General features: G+C 31.3%; 1 protein-coding gene across 1 annotated transcript in view; it reads right to left on the bottom strand.

Annotated features, from left to right (window-relative positions):
• LOC113404293 (synaptogenesis protein syg-2-like) overlaps window positions 1–27,130 on the bottom strand; it is a 117,490-nt gene that overhangs the window by 40,668 nt on the left and 49,692 nt on the right. The window contains exons 5-7 of the mRNA XM_064217883.1: window positions 14,487–14,597; window positions 1,907–2,113; window positions 487–632 (exon numbers count right to left, since the gene is read on the bottom strand). Of these exons, the coding sequence (XP_064073953.1) occupies window positions 487–632; window positions 1,907–2,113; window positions 14,487–14,597 (464 nt within the window). The remainder of the gene's footprint in view (window positions 1–486; window positions 633–1,906; window positions 2,114–14,486; window positions 14,598–27,130) is intronic.

Raw genomic sequence — 27,130 nt, 5'->3', positions numbered from 1 at the left:
TCATTTCGTATGATATGAATCTACAATATTTATATTATTATATAATGTATTTGAAAAAAATTATAAAAGTAAAAAGAACGATTAAAGCAATAAAATAAAATAATTGCAATTGTTATGTAATGTTTTTATAGTTGTATTTAAATGTATATATATATATATTATGTAGGCACACTAAAAAGCCACCCGATGTTAAGTGGTCACCACTATTGGCGCTGTAAGAAATATTATATATTCCTTACATAAATAATTCGCTACCAATCTTGGGAACTAAAAATTGATGTTTGGCAGTAGAATATCTGAGTGTGTGGCATCTACCCGAACCTACCTCTCTCTACCACCAAGTAATTTTACCATACAAATTTAAATATTATATTTGAGTCGGGAAATAAAGAGGATATTTTAAAATTATCAAATACAAAAGCAGGTCATTAGAAGCCGTTTACATTAAATAAACAACATGAATAACATTGATGGGAATAAACTCACTTTTCCCCTTTTAAATTTCCTATTGTCCTTGAACCAGGTCAGCTGAGCCGGGGGGCGGCTCCCCTCTGACACACACGATAAGCTGACGTACCGCTCAGAAGATAACGTCACGGGCTTGTTCTGTATCTGGACTAACGTCGGTTTCACTGTAACAAATGTGTTTTGATTTTGTTTTGTATTTTACAACCATTTAAGCAAATAATATAATACACAAGAGCAGTTATGTAGAGATAATTAGCAAGAGCGTTAAAGTATCAATATTTCACACTTGCAAAAGTAACTATTAAAATAATTAAGAACTCCGATATACTGCTTTATAAATGCCAAATGTATTTCAAGGTCATGATTTCATTAGATATTTGGAAATAGAGTCGAGATGGCTTGTATGTTGGCATATAATTCCGAAGAGGAGGCAAGGCCTGCCCAAGCAATGGGATATAAAAAGTGATTTTTACATTTATGTTTTATCAATAAGTCATCAAATCCGTATATACATATCACATCACACACTCTTTCACACAAACACATTCACCCAAATTAAATCTTTCAGCTGATAAAAATGTCCGTTACTTATTTTCAAAGAAGAAAAGCTGAGCTTTCGATCGAGCTTTCCTCAAGAATCGACATTTTAAAACTAAGCTTTTGGATTTAGAAGCACTCGAAAGAGTATTTTTGAATAAAAATAATTGGTAATTGAATAATATATCCAATTCCGTAAAGTACGTCCTACATTCTCATGGATTCGGTACTTCTTTTTTATAAAAAAATTCGCGTGATAATTTTGAATTAACCAATTAGCAAAGAATTTGGGGGAAAATTCATAGAACGTGACTTAGTCGAACGATTTTAACATTATTTAAATGTCATACATATTTTGAAAATAAAATATATTGTGCAATCGCTCGATGGACATAACATATATAATTAAAAAGTTTGTCTTATACACAATAACGTTACACGTTGAAACATAATAACATCAGACTTTTAGATGATAACACACTTGAGAATAAAACGAGGCAGTTACAAATATAATTGAATATATTGTGAGCAACCTTTTTTTAACCGATTCTCCTAACATCTGAGGTGAATTTTCAGAAGTTAAACACAATTGTTTTATTTAGAATATGTGATGACTGGGTGGTACCTACCCAGAGTGACTTGCACAAAATTCTACCACCAAGTCTGTCTACTTCAAGTTGTCTCGTTTTTGATGACTGCATTTATTATAGCTTAGCGATAAAATATGGCGTCTATTTATTTATATGTGTTCCTTAATCACGCACTCAAGATATTTGGTAAATGAATTCTATACATGTCACCAAAGATATCGATACTGAGTTACTGAATAATGATTCCAATGGGACGTAACATCGAGTACACAATTTGACAGTAATTATTAAATATATATTATAATACTGACGATTCATTTCCAATCTGACGGTCTTCTCTTGTGGGCTGACGAGGTTGGTGTTCGATGCTCGGCACTTGAATGTTGTGTTTAAATGACTTCTCTTGACGTGGGGTAGCTCCAGTTTATTTACGACTACGTGGGTATCAGTTTTCTCTCCTATGTATTGGGGCGCAGGCGTGCCATCAATTAGCCATATTACTGTTGGCGCTGGACGTCCTGTGGATCAAATATTTGATTACACTAATTGGTTCTTTGAAATTTATCAAGACTTTTTGACGGTCGTTTAGGTTTTATTTAATACCCGTTGCCAAGGGATCAAATTGAATCAATATATTTTTAATAAATTAGATAACTAAACCGAATACAATATCAAAAACGAATGTAAATTCCCGGTAGTGCCAAACAACGCGTCTTTTTCTATTCGCTTGAGTTGCTTCACTATAATGTTCACCGCGCTCTATATGCCTTTTGAAAACAAATTGTAGATGGCGCGCACGGAACATTCTAGTCTTAGTTTGTTTATTTAAATACCGCGAACTATTATTGGTGAGAAATGTATAGTTATTAAAATAATTAATTAAATTAATAAATATTTTATTAAATAAAACCTAGAGTTACACACGCGTTTTATAGTATTTACTTAACTCGGCTTTCTCGTAGATTGAAAGCAAATGATTAAAATTAATGCATCATCATCACTGATTGCCAATAAAATGAAATACATTACTAGTTCAATATTTGAATTAATTGACATATTCAAATATATCCGTCTGTTTATAAAGCATCCGATGGGAAAATGGAATAAAAAAAATACCTATATAGTTATATTTTATCATAAATAATAACTCATTACTTAACTGACCTACTTATCCCGACTTTGTATAGGTAAAATGAGGACTTTATCAAAACAAATCAAATCAATTTTATTCAAGTAAATTTCACAATGAAGCATTTTTAAATTGTCGATATTTAAATATTACCACCGTTTCGGAAAGCAGCCTCCAGCGAGAAGGAACGGCAAGAAACTCGCATAGTTGCTCTTTTCAAATAAACAGATTTACAATGCTGTTTTTTTACAATAATTAGTGTCCTGTGATAGAACCCGAGCCGATCGAGGCGTTTTTTTCTAAAAAGTGTTCTTTTAATGAATAATAAGATTTATTTATTAATTTAGTCTTAATAAACTTTTTTTTTTTAACAGCGTAAAGTTTTGTAGCTACATACAATGATACAGTGCGTAAAGAAAAGGAAGAAATATAATTATGTCATACTTTTAGAAGAAGATAAGCATATAATCGTAAATAATATTTAATTGCGTCAGTGAATGCTTATTGGCGGAATTAAGTGAAACTCGGGCTAAATTGCCTTGCTTTATATGGCCAATATTGAGCGCGGGGAACGCATCTTAGTGTATCATAAGCTCTAGTCCGTGTTATTTTAGCAGATATTATGTATTTCAATTGCGTTGTTTGTTAGTCCTTTAACATCAAATATTGCATGTTGAACCTCAGACTTATTAATAATAATAAACTCTTCGTATCACACTGTACTGGGACCGATCTATAATCACTGACAGGACTGTCGCCGCCAACAAGCCTGATATAGTGGTGATAGATCGGTCAGAGCGCCGCACGATAATTGTTGACGTCACCATCCCTCATGACGAGAATCTCGTGAAGGCTGAGAAGGATAAGCATATATAATAAAATATCTTGACGTAGCTCACGAGGTTGTCGACATGTGGGATGTGGATACAGCAGTTATTGTGCCGATAGTCGTTTCAGCGAATGGCCTAATGGCCAAGAGCCTCGACCAACACCTTAAGAGGGTCTCGTTAGGCAGCTGGGTCAAGGGCCTGAAGCAGAAGGCAGTACTCCTCGGCACGGCGCGTATTGTGAGGAAGTTCCTCTCTCTGGGGCCCTGACCACCGGTGGCTTGGACCCTGTTCCCGCCACTGGTTGGCCTCTGTATTGTATATTTTTAAATATATTTTATATATTTTGTATTTTATATTTAAAAATTTATTATACATGAAGGAGAATTAATAAAGAAAAGTATAATACTCTTATCTTATGAGGTTAATTTTAAGTGTCGATTCAGTTTCAAAGGCAATGCATGTTTGCTAAGCATGACCTTCTTAACCCAGGATTGGCTTCTGATCGAGAAACTCCTGAACGATCAATAGAATTTGGTAGTTAATTTATTAACCAAAGAGTTCAATATAAGCAATTCGTTATCTGATCTATTCTCCCGTAAACAAATATAAACAAAATGGAAACCAAGACAAAAAATGATAGTAAAGGAACTACAGTTAATATTACAAAACTTATTTTAGTTTTAGAATTTTATTATGCCTCAGCTGAACACACAAATCCACTTTCGTGGCAAATAGTTGTTCAATTCAACTTACTGTTACGGAAATACATATATGCTATGCTACTTCTGTATAAATATCTGTAAAAATAGCTCTATAGTCGTAACAGTTAATAAAACAGTTCGATAGTTTATGAGTTGATCTATTATTAATATTATAAATACGATACTTTTACGACTATGGTATACTATTTATATCTAAAACACCACCACCTCCCCCAATCACGCGAGCGAAGCCACGACCGAAAACTAGGCGATGATAAACAGACAAATATTTCCTCTGTTTACTATAAGCATAGTTATATATATGGAAATATTTTTTTTGTTTTTAAACTAAATACAAATCTTGTACTCCAAATTTTAGTAAATGCAAAATTAAACAAGAATTTTGTTTATATAAGTCCACTTCCCCTTTTATTAGGCCTCAATGTGTTTTCTAGTCCCATCATTTGGCAAGATTTGCTAATAATATCCTTCGGAGTAGACTGGATTTAGCCAAGTGTTTGGCTATAGGCCAACTCTAGGTAGATAATGAAAGCCATGTGGACGTCTAAACAATAGTCAACTCAACCATATTATGTTCTTCGCCACAAATAAGATAAAATGGGATAAGTTTTACGCACAGTTTTGTTTTATTATTTCTTATAATGTAATGTTGAATAACTGTTTTTCTAAGATCATATTTGTCGCAATGAAAATATTTTTTATTAAATTGACTTGGTCTAGTGCATAGATGTAAGGTGCAGATCTCGAGATCCTGAATTCAAATTCCAGGTCGGACCGATTAGAAGTATTAAGGTTTTTCTGTTGAATTTATCTTAGTGACTGTCCAAATCCTAAAATTTAGAAGTCAATCAATCAAAATATACTTTATTCAAGTAGGCTTTTACAAGCACTTTTGAATCGTCATTTAACAAACTATTTAAAGTAAAGCTACCACCGGTTCGGAAGAACCGAGAAGAACCGGCAAGAAACTTAGTAGTTACTCTTTTTCAATATCTAAAAATACAGTCATGTTAGATAAATACAATTATATATGTATGTTATGTCTCCAGCCTGGAAGTCAACAAGTATTAACTCCACGCTTTTTTATCATCAATATACTCTTGTATCGAATAATATGCCTTCTTTAAAGAAGGATTGTTAACAATTGACTTGAATCTATGAAACGGCAACGTTAAAAATGTCTGCGGAATTTTATTTATTTTAAGCGGATACCTTGTCCCAAGAATGATTTATTGAGTTTGCGGAGTCGTAAACTTGACGTTCTAAGCTTATCCTTACTTCTTGTGCACATACAATGATTATCACTGATTTTATCAAAGTGATCAATGCTACTGTGAATATACATAATATTGTTGTAAATATACTGTGACGCAACAGTCAGTATTCCTACTTTGTTAAAAACATCCCGAAGAGATTCTAGCTCCAAGATTATAAATAGGTCGGATTACACTCTTTTGTAAACTAAAAACAGATTCAATATCTGCAGCATTACCTCAAAGTAATATACCATATGACATAATAATGTGAAAATAACCAATATATACTAGACGAGCGGTATCAATATCAGTTAGTTGTCTAACTTTTCTAACCGTGTATGCTGCGGAGCTGAGTCTTCCTTTCAGGGATGATAAATGAGGACTCCACTGTAGTTTGGAATCCAATGCTATTCCCAAAAAAACCGTAGTATCGGCTACATCAAGACGGCCACCGTTTAAAGATATATTATAATTTTGCTTTCTAACATTGGGTAGGGTAAAAACTACACATTTTGTTTTTTGAGTATTCAAAACTAAATTATTTACTGTAAACCAATCGTGTATCTGTGATAATGCACCGTTCACATCGCCATAGTAATTTTTTTTCCTGTCTACCTTAAAAATCAGTGAAGTATCGTCAGCAAACAACACTATATCACAAATACCTTTAACATAAAGAGGAAGATCATTTATATACACTAGAAATAGAAAAGGACCTAAAATTGTTCCTTGTGGAACACCCATTTTTAACGTAGATCCAGAAGACTTTATGCCATTAATGAAAACTTGCTGAACTCTTTGACTTAAATATGAAGCAATGAGATCAAGAGTTTTACCTTTAATACCGTAGTATTTGAGCTTATACAGAAGCGTCTGTAGTGTGTAAACTTCCGTGTTTTGGAAAGTACATTGGTCGCTTAAACTTTCTGGTCGGGTCAGATTTGCCACCTCAATGGATTATGAGATTGAGATAGTAAATGCACCTGGGTATACATACACATCTGTGCACTATAATATCCTGTGTAGTGGCTGTGTAAGTGCAAGTTATCCTAAAGATTGGGTAATTGAGTAATCTTTATTTAATAACGCAGTCCCACTGCCATAATCGGTCAGGACGACATCATAATCATCATTATTTTTCACTAATATTATAAGTCTGAAATAAAGTATTTGTCGCATAAAAGTCAGATGGGCTGCTTGATGGTACGTGGTCACCTCTGTCCATAGATAGATCAACACTGTAAGAATTATTATAAATCGCTTAAATGCCCAATATATTATAGTCCTGGGAACTATTATTCCCCTTGTGCTGTTACATTGGCTTACTCACATTTTAAACAAGAACGCCTTAGCACCAAGTATTGCTGCTTGGCGGTAGAATATATTATGATAAGTGGACAGTATCTAGCCAGACTGCTTGCACAAAGCCCTATCACCATTTATTTAAAATATTCTAGTGTATATTGATTCTTTCTTGTTTTTATATTTTTTTAAACATAGTTACATAACGAAGGTACAATTTATTAATAACCTAATTGATTCCGCATGCAGGATGATTACGCTGAAAAAGATCGAATTAAGAGCAACCCTCCCCTCAAAGGGTTTCGTTATTTCCCCAAAAGGCGGAGTGTCTCCGTTTTTTATGGCCTTTTTTACGGGATAATCTTTACATTTGTTCATTTGCTTTCCTTTGAAATAGTATTATTCGATCCACGTGATTTTCAGGATAGACATTATTTACGACCCGGAAATTGACAAAGGCTTAGTTAGAAGGAAGTATTACTTTCTGTCCTAGAGAAAGGTATGGTAATTGAATGCTGGAGTAATAATATTTAATTTGTACTTACTTGTGTATTTAATTATATTTATTTAAGTTATTATAGTACAAATAGTACGATTATTTATTAGCTGGATCTGTGTTCGTATGTCATTTGTTTTTTTTTTTTTTTAAATGTGACCTTAGTTGATATTCACGATGGCTCTCTGACTGCAGCTCTGATACAAGTAAGACGTTTATGCAAATGTAAGTGTTCTCTTTATTTTCGCTCATAATACGATAGGCAGGCATATATCTGGTATTGATGATATATGACGATCTGCTACTGAGATTGATGTCCTTAGTTCGAACCCCGGACCTTGAGATTTACAGCCTTATAAGCTCGCCACTAGATAACGGGACAGCCATCAAGGAGGTAACATTACAACAGTTTCCACCATACGTATCAATTTAAAAACTTGGTGGTTGGGCTTTGAGCATGGCGTTGGGCGTCGTCTGTGTTGGTACCATCCATTTCAAATTTTCTACCGTGAAATAGAAATATTTAATATTGTTGTGTTTCAGTTTAAAGGGTGAGTGACCCAGTGTAATTGGTGGCGCATTGGTGAAATTACGAATGATTAATATAACTGCAGTAAATATAGTGGTGACTACTTACCATATATGTGAAAAAATTAAATAAATAACACCATTCAATGCTGAGTAATACAAAGCAATGTTCAAACAAAAAAAAAACAACTGCGGTTTGAGTTTGAATTTCGCGAGCAAACTAAGCATTACAGAAGCAAAGCGGGCTATTAAAGCTTCAAACTTTTGCGGAAATCTTTAATAACTTTTATAGTTCTTGAGTGAAGGTTGATCAACCATTTGCTGTGTCAAGGTTTTCTTTTATGTATTGTTTTTTTTTAACGTATTGTTTATTATTACACTTAAGATTATACGTATGTATGTTTGTTCGTTTATGTCGCAATTCATTTGTTAAACGTTTAGTGACTAGACTTATATAGAAAGAAAATCTAATTTTAAATTTACAAATTATAATTTATCTAAATACAAATAATAAAATTGAAGTGTCTGCTTGTAATATTAAAACAACCCGCTCTTTACTAAATGCATATGTACACGGTACATATACCAAAATAGCATTTTTTTAATTGTTGTCTGTCTGTCTGTTTGTTCCGGCTAATCACTGGAACAATTGGACTGTTTCTGAATCGGTCCATTTACGGGATTATGGTATATTTAGTACATTTTGCTTTCGATACAGTGTAATATAATATTAAAATTTAATTTAAATGACTATTTTCACGATATAATTTAAGTTTCATTCAATGAATATTTTTATGAAAGTAATTTTCTGTAATTTTAGAATAATCGAACTGTACACCACAAACTTATGACGAATCAGAAGTGCTTTATATTTGAAATCCACTAAACACAGTGCTATATAAAACTATATAAATATATATATTACTCAAAGCTATTCGTTAAATTATTTTAAATGTTAACTACAGTAAGAAGACTATACATTTAAGATTTAATATCAACTTAAAAAGAAACGTGAACGTAATTATTGGGAAGTCTTCTATATCTCAATCAGACTGTTTAGTTCGTTTTTCGTGTTACTAACAATAGGCAGTTCGAAAAACTGAAACAAGATAATAAGAAACCGCGTTATGACATCATAAGCCCAGAGGACGTTAACCTTTTCCGTAATTACGTTATCATCGTACTCCGAACCAAGTATTGATCATTCCACGTCACTTATTCGTAACAAACTTAGTTGTTTCTTCGGAACTCGTATAGTTGTGTATATCATCTATTTATCAATACGTACTTTTACATCAAAACTTTGTTTTCTTAATTCCCTTAGTTCAACACAAAGTTTTGATATTAAGGCGAGATTAGATGTAACATAAACACAGAACATCGATGTATTGTTAATTTTAACTTTAATTATACGTCTAGAAACATCGAACTGCCTACACAGATTAAGGCAATCAATAACACAAATATTATTTCCGTATAGATATATTCAAACGAAATATCAATGTTTACGTAAACGTATATATATACGAGCCATATGGCTCAATGGATAGAACACAGGGATTTTAACATAAGGTCACGGATTGAAATCCCATATAGCATTTATCAAGTTATTTTTATTATCAATTTTTTTTTATATATTTTAGTTGAAATAATTTGATGCAAAAGTAGAACTTTATGTCCTTCTGATCGGTTTATGTTATGGTAACCAATCGCTGACTAGTTAATTGTGCAGTGTATATGATAGGGTGTCCCTTAAATTTCAACTTCGATATATTTTTACGCATACCTTCTTAAAACTTTAGTAATAACCCAATATTGTCTAGAAAAAAATATAAGCTCGTTTTATTAACCGTGCAGACTTCCGATTTAAAGTTCTCCATACTAGTTCCGCGGGTATTGCGCTGCGACCACGAACTACGTATTGTATTTGTAATTTTTTACGTTATTTTTAAGATTGTTAGTGCGTTATTGTTTATTGCAAAATATATTATAAATATTTCGATAGAATTACGAAATGATAAACACAATATTTTCTTTATCGGATTGTCAGCCATCAAATAAAAGGTGCAAAATTACCATCTAATCGACAATATCACACAGTCAATAGTGTAGGTGAAAATTGTACAATATTCGCGAAGTTAAGCTGACTGTCAGTAAAGTGCAAATCTCGTGATTAGGAAGTGATTTTGGGAAAATGTAAGAATTTTAACAAAGACATTTCTGTACTGAAAAAAAATCAAAAAGAGGTGGAAATAATTTCATAACACCTGAACTTGTCGCAGCTTTATGTCTATGCCGAATAAGCATAAGAGACTCCGTTTATATTCTTCATTCGGTTTTAGAAGCACTTATTCTGAGCAGAAATTAATAAATCCTCGGTTCAGTGAATTATTATGAAGATAAAAAAATCCAGGGCAGAATCAATAAAAAATGACTTTCAGAAAAATGTACCTGACGAAGTCACAGACTTTTTGGATGGCAAAATATTAAAGTTAAAACTACTAAAGCTGCGACACAATATGTTTAAAACAATATTACATAATTATATATACAATATTATACATCCTTTCGAAAAAAGCAGTGACCAGACCATCATTGTATGGGCACGAGGACGAAAGGTAAAGTTCTAACACCTAGGTGTCCGAATTCGCAATGTATTCAACATCCTTCTTGTAGATGGATGTAGTCGTTTCTATATTTATAATTTTATTAATAGTAATTTAAATTTAACGTTAAAAAAACACATTTCTCCTACAAGATATTAATGGTAAAGAAGAGGTGACTTAGTATTTGTTGATTCACAGGAAATATATATATTAATTTAATTGTACTTTATTGACAAAAGTTCTACAATTTAAATGGTGGAAAAGACTAACTATTCAGGTTCTTATCGGTTCTTCTTGGTAAACTGTACTTTCCGACCCAATGGCAGCACGACGATTCAAAAGTGCTATTATGAGCCTACTTGAATAAAGAATAAAATAGAAGAATCATTTTGATTTGTTATTCACTTCATTTGTTGTATTTATATATAGTTTGATATATATTTATGTTATTTTTATAGTGGACAAAACTATCAGGTTAATAAATTACTTTTAATAAACTTTGTAGATTGGTCGGCACGGGTTGCGATCATGTTAAAAAGATTAAATTTCATATTTGAGTATGTTTTGGCATTTATAAAAAAATAGAGGGTATGCATATCGAAATTTAAAAAAAAAAATTTTTTTTGGTCATATAAGGACACCCTAATATATAATATATGTGTATATATATATATATATATATATATGGTGTATGTGAACACTGGTGCACTCTTATCTTTCAATTCAATGTTGATGGAAGTGAAACAGGACTTAATAATAAATAATATAAATATATTTCAAAAATCCTTATCCATCTGTTAATATTCACTCAGTCACCATCCAAATCAATACCCACAACACAAATATTTGATGTTTAGCGTTAGATTTGATGGATATACCCACCATGAAGCTCTAGTATAAAAATATCGTGTAATTTAAAATTCATTTTAACAATGAAATATAAAACCGAACCGAATTATCACAATGTAATTCAAATAAATAATAATTCGCCAACAATTTCACCGTTTACGATAAATACAGCTAAAACTCAAACTCGTATAATTTGTCTATTAACTTATATCATGGAAACGTTTCGGCGATTTCGACCGCAGAGCGGTGCGAGATGACAACCCTCTAATCCCAAGACTATGCATAATTCTGACTCGAATCCTTAAGCGCTCCCTTGGATTAGCAACTGTTTATACAAGAAGATTTTCAACTTGGTGTTACGTTATGGGCCTTAACAAAACATGACGTATACAACTTTGAATTTGCCGACTTTTAATAACAGGCTTAATTTTATTCGGTAAAAAGCTTAAGCGAAACGGAAATGGTTGTTTTTTTTCGGTTTTTATATTATATAGGTAGGTGGCGCATGTGCCACCTGATGGTAAGCGGTCACCACCGCCTATAGACAATGGCGCTGTAAGAAATATTAACCATTCCTTACATCGCCCATGCGCCACCAACCTTGGCAACTAAGATGATATGTCCCTTGTGTCTGTAGTTACACTGGCTCACTCATCCTCCAAGCCGGAACACAACAATACTGAGTACTGCTGTTTGGAGGTAGAATATATGATAAGTGGATGGTACCTACCCAGACGGCCTTGCACAAAGCCCTACCACCTTTGTAGTTAATAAGGTAATTTTATTAAACGATTTGTAATAGGAATTAAAATAAGTGAAGTAAATATACTAGAAGTACTGTTTTTTTCATAATAGACAAGTTGTGACTGGTTGTCAGGTGCTAAGTATATTTTTCCAGAGTGAATAGTAAGCTGCTATGTCCTATTCCAGATAATAATCTGTCTCCGTGCCGTATCATTCAGATCCGTTCAGCCGTTCTGGTAGGATTGAGTAACAAACATCTCTCCAAACTTTCGAATTTATCGTATCAGTAATATTATGGTTTCAGGATGAATAAATTGTTATTAATATTTTAAGCTTATATGTTGTATATTTTATATAATAGCAGTTATGTTATTGAATCTTAAAAATAATATCCATAAAAGATGTTTCTTTAAATCATCTTTTATAGATACGCCCAAGTTTTAACCGCGCAAAGGCTGAGGATAATTAAATGTTTCTGTGTTTTAATATTACGTTTAATTGTTAATTATACGTTTCATTTTTATTAAATTACACGTAGTTAAGATTGTAGTTAGTACCTATTATTTGACATTTCTTGTTTTTTATGTTTTTAGGATCGGAGTTGCGATTGGATATGTTGCAAGCATTCTTGCCACCTTTCCGAGTAGTCATTTGTTGAGTAACAATTTTTAATTGTATATAATATTAAGGCTTTAATGTTTATTGTATAGTAAATTGGTTAAGCTAATTTCCCTAAACATATAATTAATAAAATTGTAACCTGTTCCCTGTTAGTTAGTTTACAAATAATTGTATATAGTGTAAACACTCACATACACATACAAACATTACATACATGATACAATTTTGTCTTTTTTGTAATTTTTCCAAACTTTGCTATCATTTTAGTTAATCGTATTGTTATGAGAAAAGTTTTATTTTCATATAACAATACTTTTCGAGTCTGGCGTCACAGAAAATATTTTTTTCCGGTAGGCTGGCCAAAAACAACTTAAACTTAAAAAGGAATATTTATATAATTGTATATATTCCATTAGTATAAAAGGATACGTTGCTACTAAAATGATAGTGAGATGTATTTTGTGTTAGGGGATCCCTCTACACCCCCGAGCGATGGATAACTTTACGCCGGTGCCATTTGGAGCCGATCTCAGAGTGACTTATCGGCAAGTTTAAGAGCAATATATCAAAGTAATCGGTTTAATTTCTCATCTCGCACTCTGGAGAGGAATTTATGCTTATTTCTTGAGTGATACTGTCCTGATGAGGAATAATGGGCTGTTTATTTAGCTGCTACGTTTTGAAATGAATGGTTGCTATTTATGTTCGGAAAAGTCATAAAAATGATTAGTTGCTCACGATTAAAGCGATAATGATGGAGCTAATCAAAATTGCTTGTGAAATGTTATTGTCGTGTGTAGAATATTTAAGAAGTCATTGAACTAGTGTGAATTGAAAAAATAGAGACTGGAATGAAATAACGATTATCAATTTGTATATATTATGTCTCGTTATATCGTTGAAGGTATAAACTAGATATAACGCAAAGAAATTCCAAATCAAAGTCAAATGTTTTTTTTTTTTTAAATACAGTATAATAAGTTAGTTAGAAGTTAGTTATTAAGAAATAACAATTTATTATTAGTAATAATAGACGACTTTATACTTCCTACTTCTAATGTTGTTATAAAAAATGTATTAGCTGTAATGCTGTATTGTAACATTATTTAATATTTTCAAAAATAAATATATTAAAATAAAGTAAACTACGAAATGAGGTTAGCCGGAGTGGAGACTAAGTTACGTTGAAATAAAGTTTAACTTAGTAGCACGAAGCGAGGAATAGTGAGCCTATGTGAATGTCTAACACGTATAAAATGTGGCACATGTGTACCAAACCGCCCGGAGATCCCAAGCCACTTAGTCTTTTAGTAGTAAACGTGAAAGATTATCTTGGATTTATTTTACGGTAACCGTTTGTAATATAGCTTCATGTACTTGAAAAATACTTCATGAAAATTTGTGAGGGTATGCTTTCTTTAAGAATTAATTGTTATACATAGTTACATAGTTCCGAACGCGTGTGTAATTTCTATCTTTGATATAAATAATCGTTGGTTTTGATACGTTTATTAAGTGTTGATATTTTATAATTATTTATTACCTAAAACGGTTTCAAAATCAATTTTTACTACACATTAAATCAAAATATCAATAAACGGGATCAAAAATATGATGATATGTTTATTTTCTCATCCGTAATAAAATATTAGTTTTTAATATGACTGAAAACAGTTTCTTAAAATACAAAACAATTTAAAACTGGCAACACGCCTACATTGCTTCGCTCACATATTATATGATGTAATGCACATTCATTTGTACGTGCATTTTATGAGGAACACTCCATACTAACTGAGCATACGTACCTCCCCTGACCTCACAAACGAGAACGAGCTCGTTGCCCTCCTCGAGAGGGCCCACCACTCCGGAAACGTCGCGCCCCGACTTGTCGTACAATATTAGTTGGTGTGGAGGAACTGCAACAAATTGTAAATGTTATGACTATGATAAGATAATGATATTATATTTTGTCGTTTACTATAAACGACAATGTTTCTCTTATTACATATATATTTTTTTAATAATTATACAATATAAATATAATTAATATAATGATTATTATTTTTATGAGTAAAATTGAGAATTACTTGAACCATATTTACAATTTACATCATTATAATTAGCTTTTCATTTTATTTATAATGAAAATTTATAAATAATTGTCCGACCATTCGAAGGTAATTTTAAGTGTCCGATATTTTTTATTGTTTTTTTAGCTTTCATTCAATAGGCCAGTAATAGTACTCAACGAACAAAATATGTCATATTTTCTTGTACCATAGTTTTATTTAATAACAATCATATATAGTCAATTTTTAAATTTTTTATTTACGATAAAATCATTTATACTAATGTTTTATTCGTTGATAAAGTTAATAACATACTGTGGCACAAATTAATCATGCGAATACTATCATTGTTTTATTTCAATTTCTTTATTCATTTTTAAGTCAAATTTCGGTATCGTATAAGATTTCAGTAAATATGAACGGATCACTTAGTGGAGTTTTAATAAGTATACATTTTTTAGTTCAAAATCAAAATATTTTTTATTCAAGTATGCTCATACAAGCACTTTTGAATCTTCATGTTATAGTGTGAATTAAATGTAAACCTACAACCGGTTCGGATAGTAGACTTTACCGAGGAGAACCGGCAAGAAACTGACTAGTTACTCTTTTCCACCATATTAAATATAAAGTATGTCAGTAAAGATCAATTAAATTTTTATATATCCCGCCTAGAAATCAATAATTACATAGTCGACGCTTTTTTATCTTGATTTTTTTTATTCACACGAGCTTTGAATTTTTTTAATAGGCCAAGTAAAAAATAACCGTGGAATTTTATTATAGAACAGTTTACATAAGAACACGTCTCTATTATTTTAGTACGATCAAAGCCTATTTCATAATAACCCACTAAGTATATACCATTAAGATAAGTTAACATAATTATAAAATTTAGGTTTTACAAGATTCGATATAATCCAGTTATTATACGAATCATAGTCGATTATTGTGAGTTTACGATTGAAATAATATACCTTAGTGAGGCAGAGCAACGCCATACGCTTTAAGCTGTATCATCAAGAGAAGAAAGCTTCGAGCTTTAATCAAGCTGTAAGATATTTACAGTAAAATATTTTTCATTTTAAATTAGTTTCATTTAATAAACAAACTCGTACATCAATTTACACGGTAAATCGTAAAACCCAAAATTTAATTTAAAAATAAAAGTTCCAAAGCTTCTAGAACTTATAGAACTGAGGAGTTTTTTTAAGTGGCTTAAATTTAATCTCGACAGAGGTTAAGATCTTAAAAATTCATAATGAATGGAGTGAAAAGTGGCAAAAGTATTTTAATTCTCGAAAAGCCATCTCAATTAAAAATATATTGCATGTTGATAAAGCAATTACATCTCCAATTATTTTAATACAGATGATAAAGTGAAATTGAGTTTGTATATAATTATAATTATTATTTTCATTTCAATTCGTAGTAGATGCCACTTAATAGAAAGTGATTACCGTTGACAACAACAAAACCAAGTTTTTTATACACTGACAATCGCTCAAATAGTCCAGAGGTTAGAACGCGTTCGAACCCAGGCAATTTTTTTATAATTCATGTCGTACTCGGTAGTGCAGAAAACATCGCGAGGAAATCTATATGTGTCTAATTTAAGGGAAATTCTGTTAAATATGTATCTACGAAACCCCATTGGAGCAGCGTGGTCGAATACGCTCGAAACTTTCTCCACAATAGTAAAGGAGACCTAAGCCTTGCAGTAGGACATTCACAATATATTACTATAATTTACATTGACAATACACTGCATACATTGGGAACTAAGATATTATTGGGTCCAAAATTAAAACGTCGATGAAACAAGATTCTAGGTCATTGATAGTCAAAAATTAACCACGGTTTTCGAAATGGAATATCTTAGACCTGAGATGAACCATCGAAGGAATAAAGAAACGAAAGAACCTGTACAAGTGTACACCGAGCCCTCTCTCAACCGAAATACATAAAAACATCGAACGGATTACTACTTAACTGTTTGATACGTGGATGGTCCATAAATATTTCACGTATCATATTAACACAAATAAATAACCAAGCTTATTAGTGGGACAAACATAACATCATTTCGAAGGTTGGCTGAGCCAGTGTCACTACAAGCACAATTGAAAAATTAACATCTTGGTTTCCGAGGTTGATGACGCATTGATGATGGTTGGAATGGTTAATGTTTCTTACAACGCCAATGCCTATGATTACTTGCAGACGGCCCAACTACTCGTCCGTCTACTTATTTTATAAAGAACTACAGTACTTAGAACGCGTGAATACTAACAACATATTGCGTTCAAATCTGTGTGTCGTATAAACATCTGGCACATTTGTATTTATCAATCCGCATTGGACGACTAGGAATAAGTTTCAAACCTTCCTTTAAAATGGCCCAACTTAGGGTGGGTATAATTTCACATTAAATTCCAATTTAAATTAACTCAAACATTGGTATTCCTATATCACAAGCGATATAACAGAAACAAACATTTATGGCAACATTCTATTCAGGAAATCGGTTCAATGATCTCGGGAAACGGCAGCTCAACTAGTTGTCCAATACGATTCTGCACGTAGAATGTGTATTGCTATTTCTAATTACATTGACTTGCTATTTTTAATTATTTGCCTTTACTAAAGTAAATACAAATAAAACACCGCTGATTTCTTGCGCTGGTTCGTCTTGAGTCAGGTTATTTTCTTTTAAAAGAGTTGTGTATTTTGTCTATCAATACATAAGTGTAGTACTTCTACATATATTGAATTAAGAAATTATAATTTGAGTAAAAAATGTAACCCGTAAAATATTATTTAAAAACAAAACTCGAAGCTTGACGTCGAACTCGATCGTGAAATATTTAGAAAGTGACGTTAAGACGTGAAGTACTTATATTGCTGGTGAGGTACTCCTTGACTTCAGAGTTGTATCCGGCTTCAATTGTCAGGATGACCTGAAGCTGGGCGCAACTGAATGCAGTAGTTGAAAGATTTGGCACACCTTGGAATAAGGCTAGACCAAAATACGGTCAGACACTGATGTAGTGTTCCATATGGGGCACTGGTGCTATTCTCTGACAAACTGCTAAGCGTGATAAATCCTTAGAAGTGAGAAGAAGTAGTCTCTGGGAGGAGATATTCTGCTGCCCTATTTCGGCTGTGAGCTGGAGGCAACAATTCAATCGATCCATTGTGCGAAGAAAAAAACCTTTATAGACAGCAAAATTATGTAGTTGGAACATGAGGCTTAACCTAAATAACTTAGCTATACCATTAAAACAAATAATTAACTTCATGTATATTAAAACTATCAAAACAATAAAGAAATAATGTATTGAATATTCGAAAACAATATATCTGATAATAAAAATAAACGCAAAAAAATATGATCTATCATTATTGTAACAGGGCAGTAAAAAAGTCGCTGAAACCGGACTTTTTCCTAGAAACATTTAAAGCACGCACACACATCCCTGTTATTAAATCTTGTTTTGTAATAATACAGGCTTTTATAGGAGTATAAGTTACCCATGACTTACTAAAATATTTGAATACGTATTGTTTTATTGTTCTTGAAAATAGAGAAAGTAAAAAATATATATAAACTTAGGCTATTCCTAAAAGTTATCTAAAAGAAAAAATGGCGGATTTTTTTCTAGTCTTTGGATTTATTATTTATTTATTAGGAAGAGGTATTTGTTTCGTGAAGTTAAAATAAAAAAAAAAGTCTTTATTGTTCTGTCTTACTTATTACCTGAATAATTTCAGTGTCAGATTGATTGTTAGTTATTTATAAATATACTATAACAATATATAAATTTTATTTATTTGTTTAAAATACGTTTATAACAAATAAATAAAAATTAAATACACGAACAATATTCATACAACCTGAACAAATATATTCCAATCTAATTTGAATTCCATTGAATAACAAAACAATAGTTACAGGAATGAAACCAAAAAGGCCGACCTCAGCGAATTACAGGTCGGACCGTCCCACTATTTATTACAAAAGTAAAGTTTCGATACAATCAAAACGTTTCATTGTGCTTATGTAGTCCGTGTTATGCATACGAGTATAAGTAGCGATCGTTTCACGATTAAAACGGGCATCGATTCATCTTTTGAGTATTGTAAGCTATTTTATTTATCGTTGAATAGCTTCGTGATTAAAAGATAAAGAATCGAGTTAATATTGAAGTTATTCAATTTTACGAATATATTGTTATTTTTTTGTTAATCGATTTTCGATATCGAACTCGATTATAATAGCCATCATTATTATCGTCTTAAATCGTTACAACAATTTAATATGCTGGGAACTAAAGTTGTAACAGAAATATCATTAAAAAACGTACTGTATATATATATATATATATGTATAGGCAGTGTGTTCTCAACAAATTTCTAACTAGGACAGTGTAGAAAATAACTAAATAAGGTTAGGTATGAGAACTATTAAGACCTATAATTTACTCATGGCATTTATGTGTAAATATTCAAATATCGCATAGTATATCACAGAGAAGCCGCAACGCAACCGCACCGTAAGAGAACAAAACAACCAATTAAAGGGGGAATTCATACTCGGGGGCGTCAATTAAACACGGCTTGGCTCAGGTATGATTTGTTTGCAATTAAATGCCGGCCAATTTCGCATTCGATCGATCTAATCGTTTAGCGTCTTTATGTGTAGCTCTGTAGCTCGTTTGAGATTTATTAGATACAATTTAATTGAATAAATGTCACATGTCACTTTAGTAAATAAATAAATATTGGACAACATCACATACATTACTCTGATCCCAATGTAAGTAACTAAATCACTTGTGTTATGGAAAATCAGAAGTAACGACGGTACAACAAACACCCAGACCCGAGACAACATAGAAAACTATTTAACTTTTTCTATCCTCGGGACCTCGGAGTGGCGTACCAATGAAAACCGGTGTACACGTTACTCGACCACGGAGGTCGTCAACGACCTTGTCAACGACCACTTTAAAAGTGGAAACTTTGTCGTTATTAATTTTAGTTTTGTATTGGATATATTATATACTTAGAGAATTTGCAAGAAAATAAGACAGCCAGCATTAGCTACCCTTCAATTATTTGTCAAGGTTTGACAAGCGTCGGGTAAATGAAAGCAGCCACGTCAGAGGGATCACGACATACTCAAACTCACTTTGGTGCGAGCCTTTGCGAGTGGTGGTCGTTAGATAGTTGCTTTTGTAATATTCATTCGAAGTAATTGTTGTAATTCATTATGTTGATTTTACGAATTGTAAGAATAGAAATATTGTTATCGTTTAAATTGGTATTCTGAAATATAAGAGATAGATTAGTTGCGTGCTGTTTATTTTAAATTTTATCCTACTTCTGTTTTTTAATAATATGCTATTTCAATATATAGTATTTTATAACGCGCTTGATCGTAATTCTAGTAGGTAGCTTACAAGGTGGGTTCAAACAACGGCAATAGGCAAATAAAAAATAATTGTTTTTGACAAGGAGGAATTTCTTGATTGTCTAAGAAATAAATAAACTTTTTAAATAACCTCGTTTCGGGTAGTAGTTGTAATGAGTGAGTCCAGTCCTGAAATTGAAAGTCGGCAGTGTTTTCAGTTCTGTGCCTTTTTACTGGTCGCGTCGTGCTCTTCCATCGGATTTTGAACACATTATCTCATCAGATTGACGAAGTATGTGTTTGCGCACATTTGTGCACTATGACTGGTTCTGCGCAGTTTGCTTTTAACCCTTGAGCATAGCCACCGTGAGTGAAATTAATCCGAAGTCCTCTTTACTAATTTTGATTATTATTTAGCAAGACATAACGAAAAATAATAACAAAAAAGGACCTAATGATTCTTTATTTGTATGGAGTCTACCAAAGAACGTTTTTCGTACTACACATGAAAATGTAAATTTAGGACTAGAACACATATGAAAAGTTTAATTACAAATTGTTTCCTTAATAAGCTTCAATAAACAATTAAAACGTATAAGCGTGAGCACGAAAACGCTTACGACATCTCTCGAGTGCTTCCTCAAATTGTTATGAGCAATAAAATTAAATCGTTAAAGAGTAATGGCCCTTACATTGAAATGAAAATGTTGGTGACCATAATTTCTCCCACCCCACATCGTATCATGCGCAATCTTATACAATTACTCGTATGGTAGACGTACTACATTTGATGCCATAATAAATCCTATAGCAGAGACTACGGTTGAAATTATGGCGTCTGAATTATGCATTAACTGTAACTCGCTAAAGGTAATAAAACTGGTACCCCTACGGAGGGTGTTCGGTCGAACGTGTGTACTTGCACACAAATTGCTCGAGTTTATTGCATGTTGGCGTTTATGCAGGAGTTTATGAGTTTTCGGCGTCCACTTCTTATGTGCCTTGATAATTTGGTCAAATATAATGTAAAAGCTCTGATCCTTTTACATCAGCACCACAATGCTGTCTTAAATTACCGTTTATGAAAAAAAATCCATTTTATTTTATTGTTTTAAATTTAACAGAATACTAAGTTTATAATTTTTTTTAAATACAAGAAAAGGATATGTTTTGGGAATCAAAATGTATATCTATTTATATTATCTGTTAACAAAAAAAAAGAATACATTTTTGAGCCTTATTTTTGGTATTCATGTTGTTTGCGACAGTACGAAGCTGTCCAGCTAATTCCAAGCTGATGGAACCACAAGGCACAGCTCGAACTTTATAATCTCATAACGTTAGTTTTACTTTAAAACTTTTACATTAGTGATCGTCGACGTTGCTGCACATTTATACCGAGAAATAATGGTTAAAAGAATTATTCATTATAGATAGTTTAGGAACTAAAAAATCTTTGTAACTTACAGAAACAACATTTCTTTTAGAGAACATAATTTTGTGGTAAAAATATCTTCTTTTAGTATTTATTTAATTTAGTTTAATGGAAATTAAAATACAGAGTTATGGCTTAAATTACAGAGCTGTGCTAATAAATGTATAATTTTCCAGTAAAACCTAAGATTTACCGACATGAGTTGGTAAATGTAAGTATTTATTATAAAGGGACGACTTTTACCGCTCCAACCTAACCTAACATGTAAATCCTAAGATTTACTAAGTGAATGATGGCAAAAGTTCGAATCCCAAAGTTATTACATACATTACATTTACCATTCATAATCGGTAAATCTTAGGTTTTACTGGAAAATCTTAAGATTTACCGTAGTTCGAGCTTTTACAGTAACATATATAAATTTCGAATAAATAATAAGGTTGCCACATTTTGAATTGATTGCAATTCACATTAGTTATAAAAAAGAACTTATACAACTTTTTGAAGAATAGCATGATATTTTTCAACCAGATATTAATAGTATGTTCCACTGAATATTGAATTGAAACAGGCTCGTATAAATGTGGAGCAATTTCGAATTTCCATTATCGCTTGCTTCAGCTTATTCATGAATACAATCGACGTTTTAAGTCCGTCGGTTCATTTCTTATAAGAACAGATCTATACTCGCTCAGCTGCTCTGCCAACTTGTTTCATTAAATTCAAATTTCGTGTTATACTTATTAATTCAGGCGGGCGTTTTCCCCACGTCGTGAGTCGACTAGGCGGATGCTTTTTATTCTTCTCGTTTTCGCATTTACGCGCCGAAGTTTTCGATAATTTTCGAAGCACTCGGATATCGTTCGGGGAAATTAACATAATTAACAAGTTTTTAATTTTGCTCGATTCTGCCGATAAAATATAAAAATACTTATCAAAGATTTATACAATGGGTAATCATTTAAAAGTCCTATTTTGGTCCACTTAAAATTCGTAACAGAATTAGATTTCTGTAATATTAATGCGACCTTAATTTGATACGACCAGATCATTCAGCGAGAAATATAATTAGTTAAAGTCGGTTTTGTGATTTATAGCCAGAATTACTAGCTATTATGTTTATGTAATATAATATAATACATATGTATACGAATAGTATTACTATCCTTCTGTTTTAATTTTTCGTGTAATTTTTATTAATCTCAATGGATACCAGGATACGTCATATTGTAAATAAATCTTATAATGACTTTTCATGGAAATGCTCGCCTAATAAAATACACGGAACTGCTAATATTTGTTTTTGTTAAAAAAAAAAACACCATGATTATGACAAATTATCACAGCAATACAAATTAATTAAAGCTGGCGTTGAATCAGTACTAATCATCAGTAAATTAACTCATTTATACGTAAATTATCACAACGCAAACTATTATTTAACTTGAATATTATGTGCGGACATAACAAATGTTTAAATAGTTAGTGTTAAGAGTCGGAGACGTACATTAACAGATACCGTTATTCGCCCGAGGCACAATAGTCACAATGTATGAAAACAAAGTTCACTGTTAAGTAGTTTACTGTAAAACCAGTTCGAAACTTCGTGTTAAACAATTTACTTAGTTTCAAATATATATATAATCATGTCTCAGTTGAAACTTAAATACACTTTAATAGGATCTTCAAATCAAGGATAATTTTTCGGTGCAATTTTTTATAGTAATTAAAATTTTATTAAATAAATAACAATATTTATCTGTGCATTTTATACTCTATAATAGGTAGACTATATTGCAATATATTATGTAATAAAATATAGAACAGCGTACGCTTTGGAAATTTTAAAGCGAACTTTTTATATAACGCGTCAAATTTCGTGTGATTTTAAAAAATAGAGGCGTACAAAACCCCTTCTAGCTATAAAATAATCACTTTTGAATACAAATAGTATTGCTATTTAAATGCAGACCGTCATTGTTTTTAAAGTATACCTTCCAATTTTAAATGTAATATTAATTGCACGCGGTGTACACATTTAAATACTTGTTGCTATTCTTTGGTTTGAATTATGATTTATTTTAATTAATAAAAATTCTTGATCATATTTAAAATTAAATGTTCTGAGTTAATTGTACAAAAAGGAACATAAAATATCATAATAAAACGTTTTTATGTTTTAAATGCTGTTATTGATAACTAGTTTATGTTTTATCAAAGAAACGAATATAAATCTTTAAGGATAAATAATATTATTATAAACAAATAAAGACGAGCTTGTAACATCGAGTTTTGGACTTTGCGAAGTCAATACATTCTTCCCGGGGCGGAGTTTTCGATTCAATAATAAAAGTCTGCAAATCATTTACCGATGAATAAATTAAAGCTAATGTTCAAAGAATATTAATAAACGACGCATCTTATACCGTCTAAGATTATTTAGATGATAAAAACATTCGAGAAGTATTCATTGATTTTAATACATCATAAAAATTTAAATTAAAATTATTTAAGAAATAAATGTATCTTACTGGAACGCAGTATTAAGTTATAGCATTCTGAGAATACAGAATGTTTTTCGATATAAAAATATATTTGTTAGTTTTCACTAAATTCTCGTCAACTCATTTTCAGAAACGGTTAAATTTTCCAAAAAATTTCTTATTTTACCACTTGCTGCTATAATATGAAATACGCATATACCTGTACAAGATTTTTACCCAATACAAGCTAGTTTTTTAAATATTTCATCACCACTAAATACGATGTTAATTATTAATAAAAAAAATCACATGAACATTCATTCGTGTTTTCGAAGATCTGAATCGGGGTTTATTACGAATAGAACATATTATTAAACTATATGGTTATATCAGCTCGTTTTATCAAATATAATACATATTTCATACTTAGGTAAATTTGCTAATCATTCCAACCGAAAAAATTCAATATAAAGTATTGTGTTTAGCGTTAAAATAACGACAACGACCCTGCCCAAAGCCTTAAAGGTTGACGTTATATAAATAAATGTAAAAATACATAAATATTTTATATCAATTTAGAATTTTTATTTTTGTAATGTTTTCGTTAAGTAAAATTGTTTCTCTACCTATAAATGAAATTCGTAGAAAACTGTAATATATTAGCTTATTCTCTAGGTATTTTTATGATGTACTTTTTATGACGAGCAATAATAAACGAAATATATACGCTGAAAAATCAAGTAAAATGAAAATATATTTTTCGACATAAAAACAATAAACTCAGATTTTATTAAAACGTATTTTAATACTTATATAAATATATAAGTTTTATCACAAAAAAGAACGATTCTTCAATAGTACAAGCCTTTTATAAAGTTATCAAACATTCACGATATTTAAATATCGTAGCGAAATATCTATTCATGGAGTATTTATTGACAAGGATATTTCACAAAACTTTGAATAGGTCAACAAAATAAATAAAACAACCTTAAACAAACTTAATGATTCATTTATGTATTCGTTATAAATGTAAAAGAAAATATACGATAAATATTAAAAAAAGTTCCTTATTTTGTCACAGAATCAATGAAGTCAATAACTTGTTTACAACGACTTCGCGTCAAACCTCCATGTCAAATTTCCCTGGTAATTACAGGGGGATCGGGAATAATTTATTGTTTTTATATTTCTCACTGTAACTTAACGTGACTGGGATTTAAAATTCGCCTTGAAGCATTTTCCTGCGTAGCGTTGTACAGCTTAAGTTATTTTATTATTAGTACTGTGTTTATGGGTATGAGGAATAAGCCCGACAAGAGTTTACTTGGTGGTACATTTTTGTGGATGGGTACCATCCACTCATAATAAATAACTGACAAACGGGAACATCAAGGAAATCATCTTAGTTCCCAAGGTTAATGGCGCATCAACGATGGCTGATATTTCTTACAAAGCCTATGTCTTTCCCAGTCATTAGCCGGTCCGTTCTAAAAAAGAGGTGGGCAATGTCACGCTGCCTGTGATGATAACTACAATAATGTGGTCTAAGATGAATGAAGAACTTTTATTAGATAATATGAAATATCTTGAATTCTGTCGAGGCTGTCAAATATGAAGGGATGTCATTTTTATACTTATATTTCGAAGCTGAATGTTCTCATATTATACTTAATTGAATATTAATCTATTTCTCTCGGCCAATATTATGTAAGGTTTTAGTGGCGCTTTGCCAAAGATAATTGATATTATGTTTCCTTTTATTTTTATTTATTATCCTGTATATTATTAAGACAATACAATCTAATTAGTATTGTCAAATGTTTTGTTTATAAATTGTTTTATTATTAATTCCAGTCATTTACATAATAACGGCCCGTAAATATTCCACAGCTGGACTATGGCCTCCTCGCTTCATATTTATAGGTTACTATTGCTAGCAGCTTCGGTCAAGTTTTTGGGTTGGTTGTCAGGTATAAGATATAGAAAGTAGGATATTTACTTTCCTGGAGTTCCAGCTTCCTTCACACAAAGTTTCATCACATTCGGTTTTGTGGTTTGGCCGTAAAATAGCGACAGATAGACAGACAGAGAGACAGAGTTATTTTGCATTTATAATATTAGTACAGACCATACGACTGTAGAGCAGGTTGACAGATACACGAGTTACAGAAGTTCATCCGAAACATGTCGGATGTGCCTGCCAGGATTTGAACCCGTATACAAGCGAAAAATTGTAAAAACATAATTTTTCCTTAGTTCATTTTTGCTTCGAGACTAATAAACGACTAAAGATTATTTACATATTAATAGGTTTTATATTGGATCGTGTAAAAATACCTCAAGAAACGAACAAATCACCGTTACTGGAATGCATGCAAAGTTAATTATAAATAAATCAAAAAACACATAACGCTATACAAATAGTTAAATTAACAACGTTAAACACACGGTAAAGTTTTAACGAGATCTAATAGGTGTAGTAAAGAGTATTAATTCGTTTTTTTTACTTATTGCTTTATGTAACTGAACTTATTTGGACCGTCCCTTTCGAAATGATAAATTTACTTGGAAATCAAAGTAACTGTTTTCGAATTTCGTTTACACGCTTCAATGATAATGTGTTATTTTTAATAATTTGAAATAGGAAATTTCTTTAATTTTTAATAATTTATATTTAATGTAAAGTATTTTTGAAAAATACAATCTTAAAAAATATATTTTCATTGTAATTGTTTTTTTTTTTTGCATCCTTCAATAAATTGTCAAAACGGTGCAAATCTTTTAAGTAATATTCTTATGAATATTTATATCATTTTTATATATGTATTTTTATATCTATATAATATTACATTCTATTTTATATTTACTTTATTAATTTTAATTAAATGTACAATTTAAAGGCTGTCAAAACAATTTTAAAGTATATATTGGCATCAATTTTGTCTCCCCTAATTAGAAAACTTAGAACGAAGTTTTAAGCTTAAAGCTTAAGATTTTAACTTAATTTTCAAAGCCTATTTAGTACAGCGGATATACAATTTTA

This window comes from Vanessa tameamea, chromosome 19 (genome assembly GCF_037043105.1).
Source record: "Vanessa tameamea isolate UH-Manoa-2023 chromosome 19, ilVanTame1 primary haplotype, whole genome shotgun sequence".
NCBI classification, from domain to species: domain Eukaryota; kingdom Metazoa; phylum Arthropoda; class Insecta; order Lepidoptera; family Nymphalidae; genus Vanessa; species Vanessa tameamea.
The sequence above is the reverse complement of the archived record's forward strand: the minus strand, read 5'-3'. Positions and strand labels throughout refer to the sequence as shown.